This window comes from Phytophthora parasitica, assembly GCF_000247585.1.
Source record: "Phytophthora parasitica INRA-310 unplaced genomic scaffold supercont2.444, whole genome shotgun sequence".
Classification (NCBI taxonomy): Eukaryota; Oomycota; class Peronosporomycetes; order Peronosporales; family Peronosporaceae; genus Phytophthora; species Phytophthora nicotianae.
Window position 1 is genome coordinate 1 of NW_008649430.1, and position 1136 is coordinate 1136.

Sequence of the window (1136 nt, forward strand, 5' to 3'; positions counted from 1 at the left end):
AGAACGCCTTCATCTGCGCTGGTAGCGAGCCGAAGCGCGTGGGGAAGCCGAACAGGATGCCGTCAGCCTCCTTCAGAGTCTCCGGCGTGGCGATGGGGTGATCTTTTTTGGGGGCGGCGTACATCTTAGCCAAAATCTCGTCAGGCAGAGTTTCCTGTACTTGGTAGATATCGGCGGTGACACCTGCGATGGATTCGACACCCTTCTTGACGGCCTCGGCCAACTGGGCGATGTGGCCGTAGGTGGAGTAGTAGACGATAGCGATCTTGGCCATAGTGGTTGGTTGGAAAGGAGAGCTTGACTTGAGAGAGATAAGGTATATTTAAAAGTGAACATGTTGATGTGGGTGCTCGAAGAAAGGAAAGGTAAGCTTCACAATCTTGGGGTTCGTCATCGGCGCCAACTCGCGCCGTTGACGAACTGCTTTGATTATGGGCCGCTGCGAATATTAATTTGCGGTGACCTTATCATCGATCGCAACCATGATTTAGAACGTGGCCAAAAGCTGCAGGCCGCGCGCAGGTATCTTGATGTCTTCGTTTCTTTATGATCGTCTCCTTCAACGCAGAAACCGGTTAGCATCATTGAACTCAATCTCGAACACACTACTGGTGCCACGTATGATAAAAGCACAGTATAGAACCGCCATCTTTCCTCGAGGTGGAATCAGAAAGAATGCCAATGGTGTTGCGCCTACCAAATCCTACTGCTTGGCTACCGTTCTCGTTCAATCATCAACACTTAAAGGGATTACTGGAGTCGAATCTACTTACCATGGTGTGGCTAACTGGATTTCTTTCTGAGAGGCTTGCGCTCCGACAATACAGGCACAGAGCTGTACATATATATTGGTGCGCACCCTGCCGAGAGCTGTAACATGTATTCATCTCCGGATTACTCCCACCATGAATTTAAGTGAAATGTAGCAAGTTTGAACTATCGAGAACACAGTAAGTAAGAGCGTAAAGGTAATACGGGTTTTCATTAAATTCAAATCGGCAGAACTGAGATGAATCTAACATTTACATGCATTAAGCGGCCAGCTTCTTGGCTACCTCAGCGAACGACTTGCCCTGCGTGGTGGCAACCGTCAGTTCGAGCTTCGATGGCTGGCGAGAGCCATCGCCACCGGCCAG

The 1136-nt window shown here is 49.6% G+C and overlaps 1 protein-coding gene across 1 annotated transcript; it reads right to left on the reverse strand.

Moving 5' to 3' along the window:
• Positions 1 to 5: 5 nt before the first annotated feature.
• On the reverse strand, positions 6 to 346 carry PPTG_20265 (hypothetical protein; the record flags this gene model as incomplete). The annotated part of the gene is made up of 1 exon (XM_008919029.1): positions 6 to 346. A coding segment is annotated over exon 1 (267 nt), but the record flags the coding sequence as incomplete, so codon positions are not given.
• Positions 347 to 1136: the final 790 nt, after the last annotated feature.